A 1,674-nucleotide genomic window follows, 5' to 3' on the forward strand; every position below is an offset into this window, starting at 1 on the left:
TGTGTTGCTATATATGTTTCAGTCAAAGTGGTATTTAAACTGTGCCAACCAAAAAATGGACACGTAGGGAATCCGTCCAGTCAAAGGACGAATCATGTTGCAGTCCAACCAGGGGTTGGCCGAACCCAAACAGACTTGGTTGGCGTGCGTCCAAGGGTGGGACGGACCACAAGGGGGCACATTTTTCGTTGCATGCTGCATGCAATTGTCCAATCAAGCAGTGTGCAACCCCATCATATAGTAGAAGCATGCAAGAGATTGTAATATATGTTGGATAATAGAATGCCCCATATATTGCATGCATTACACTTGTTAGTCCAATGGGTTATTGCATGCATTCACTTTGACTATAAATTCAACCTCTCATTATCACTCCAAACTCATCACATCTTCCAAATTTTAAATTTGCATATTCATCTGAAACACACAATCACACAACATGTCTGGTTTGCTTGATTTGGGAGATAATCATCGAGGAACAAGAGAGAACGTGGCTGCATTCGTACGTATTTTAAATTTGTTACTAGTATTTCTTATACGTATTTTTCACAGTTTATTGTTTTTGTATACTAACCAAATTATATATTTTTTGTATAGGATGAGCCTAAAAGGTTTAGACTACATAATCATATATTTGATAGGGAGCCAAGTGAGGCTATCAAGCCTTACTTGGAAAGAGCCGGGTTTGGAATCGTCTCCAAAATCAACTTTAGAAGTGTTGATTCTAAACTTGTAATTGCGATGCTTGAGAGGTGGAGGCCTGAGACACACACATTTCATTTACCGACCGGTGAATGTACAATCACATTAGAGGATATAAATATGTTGTTTGGCCTCCGCGTAGATGGGAGAGCTGTAGTAGGTGATACCGAAGGTCCCGATTATGCTTGTATCGATGCTTTAGGCATACAACCTTTTAGTGATAGGGTGAAGGGTGCGGTAAAATTGAGATGGATCCACGACGAGTTGTATGATTTAGAAAAACATTCTCAACAAACCGAGGAGGAAAATATACTGCATGCAAAATTATATATCTTAAGTATGATTGTTGTTTTATTTCCTGATAAATCTCATAATGTATTGCATTCTTCTTGGTTCAAATTTGTCAAAGATCTTGATGAATGTGGCAAATATAGTTGGGGGTCTGCGTGTTTGGCTTACCTTTACAGGGAGATGTGCAAAGCATGTCGTGTAGGATGCATGAGTGTTGCAGGCTGCTCACTCATTCTCGCTGTGTGGACTTACTATCGCATTCCACGACTTGCTCCAAGGAGTGAAATTGCTCCATCCTATCCATACGCCACTAGGTAAATTCTTTATTCTATATATTTATTTTTCCACTAAATTAACGCATATTCCTAATTGAACTTTTTAAATATGCGAGATTTGCACAACGAGGTATGGAGTATTTCTCATCTCCAAATGCTTTTCTTGATGGATATCGTTTCATTTTGGATCACATGGTCCAAGGAGATGTAAGTTATTTTCCAAGCCATATACTAAATCTTTCATCTACGTGAATACGACTCTTATATTTATTTATGTCTTACAGTTTTTGTGGAGGCCTTACGAAAAATATCCTCGTCGCACTCAATGAGAAGCTCGAGCGTGGAGTGCAACTACATATATTATTTGTTTTCATATTGTGGAAATGCATCACGCCGACATGGTTAG

General features: G+C 38.7%; 1 protein-coding gene across 1 annotated transcript; it reads left to right on the top strand.

The window, feature by feature from the left end:
* Positions 1–439: 439 nt before the first annotated feature.
* Positions 440–1,311, top strand: LOC131655879 (protein MAIN-LIKE 2-like). The gene is made up of 2 exons (XM_058925678.1): positions 440–502; positions 598–1,311. Exons 1-2 carry the CDS (start codon positions 440–442, stop codon positions 1,309–1,311), a joined length of 777 nt encoding a protein of 258 aa, XP_058781661.1.
* Positions 1,312–1,674: the final 363 nt, after the last annotated feature.

The sequence above is a fragment of the Vicia villosa genome, linkage group LG3 (genome assembly GCF_029867415.1).
Source record: "Vicia villosa cultivar HV-30 ecotype Madison, WI linkage group LG3, Vvil1.0, whole genome shotgun sequence".
NCBI classification, from domain to species: domain Eukaryota; kingdom Viridiplantae; phylum Streptophyta; class Magnoliopsida; order Fabales; family Fabaceae; genus Vicia; species Vicia villosa.

Coding starts and splice junctions, on each gene's coding strand:
- LOC131655879 (XM_058925678.1), top strand. CDS start 440: ATGTCTGGTTTGCTTGATTTGGGAGATAATCATCGAGGAACAAGAGAG. Junction 503..597: donor GAGAGAACGTGGCTGCATTC/GTACGTATTTTA, acceptor TTTTTTGTATAG/GATGAGCCTAAAAGGTTTAG.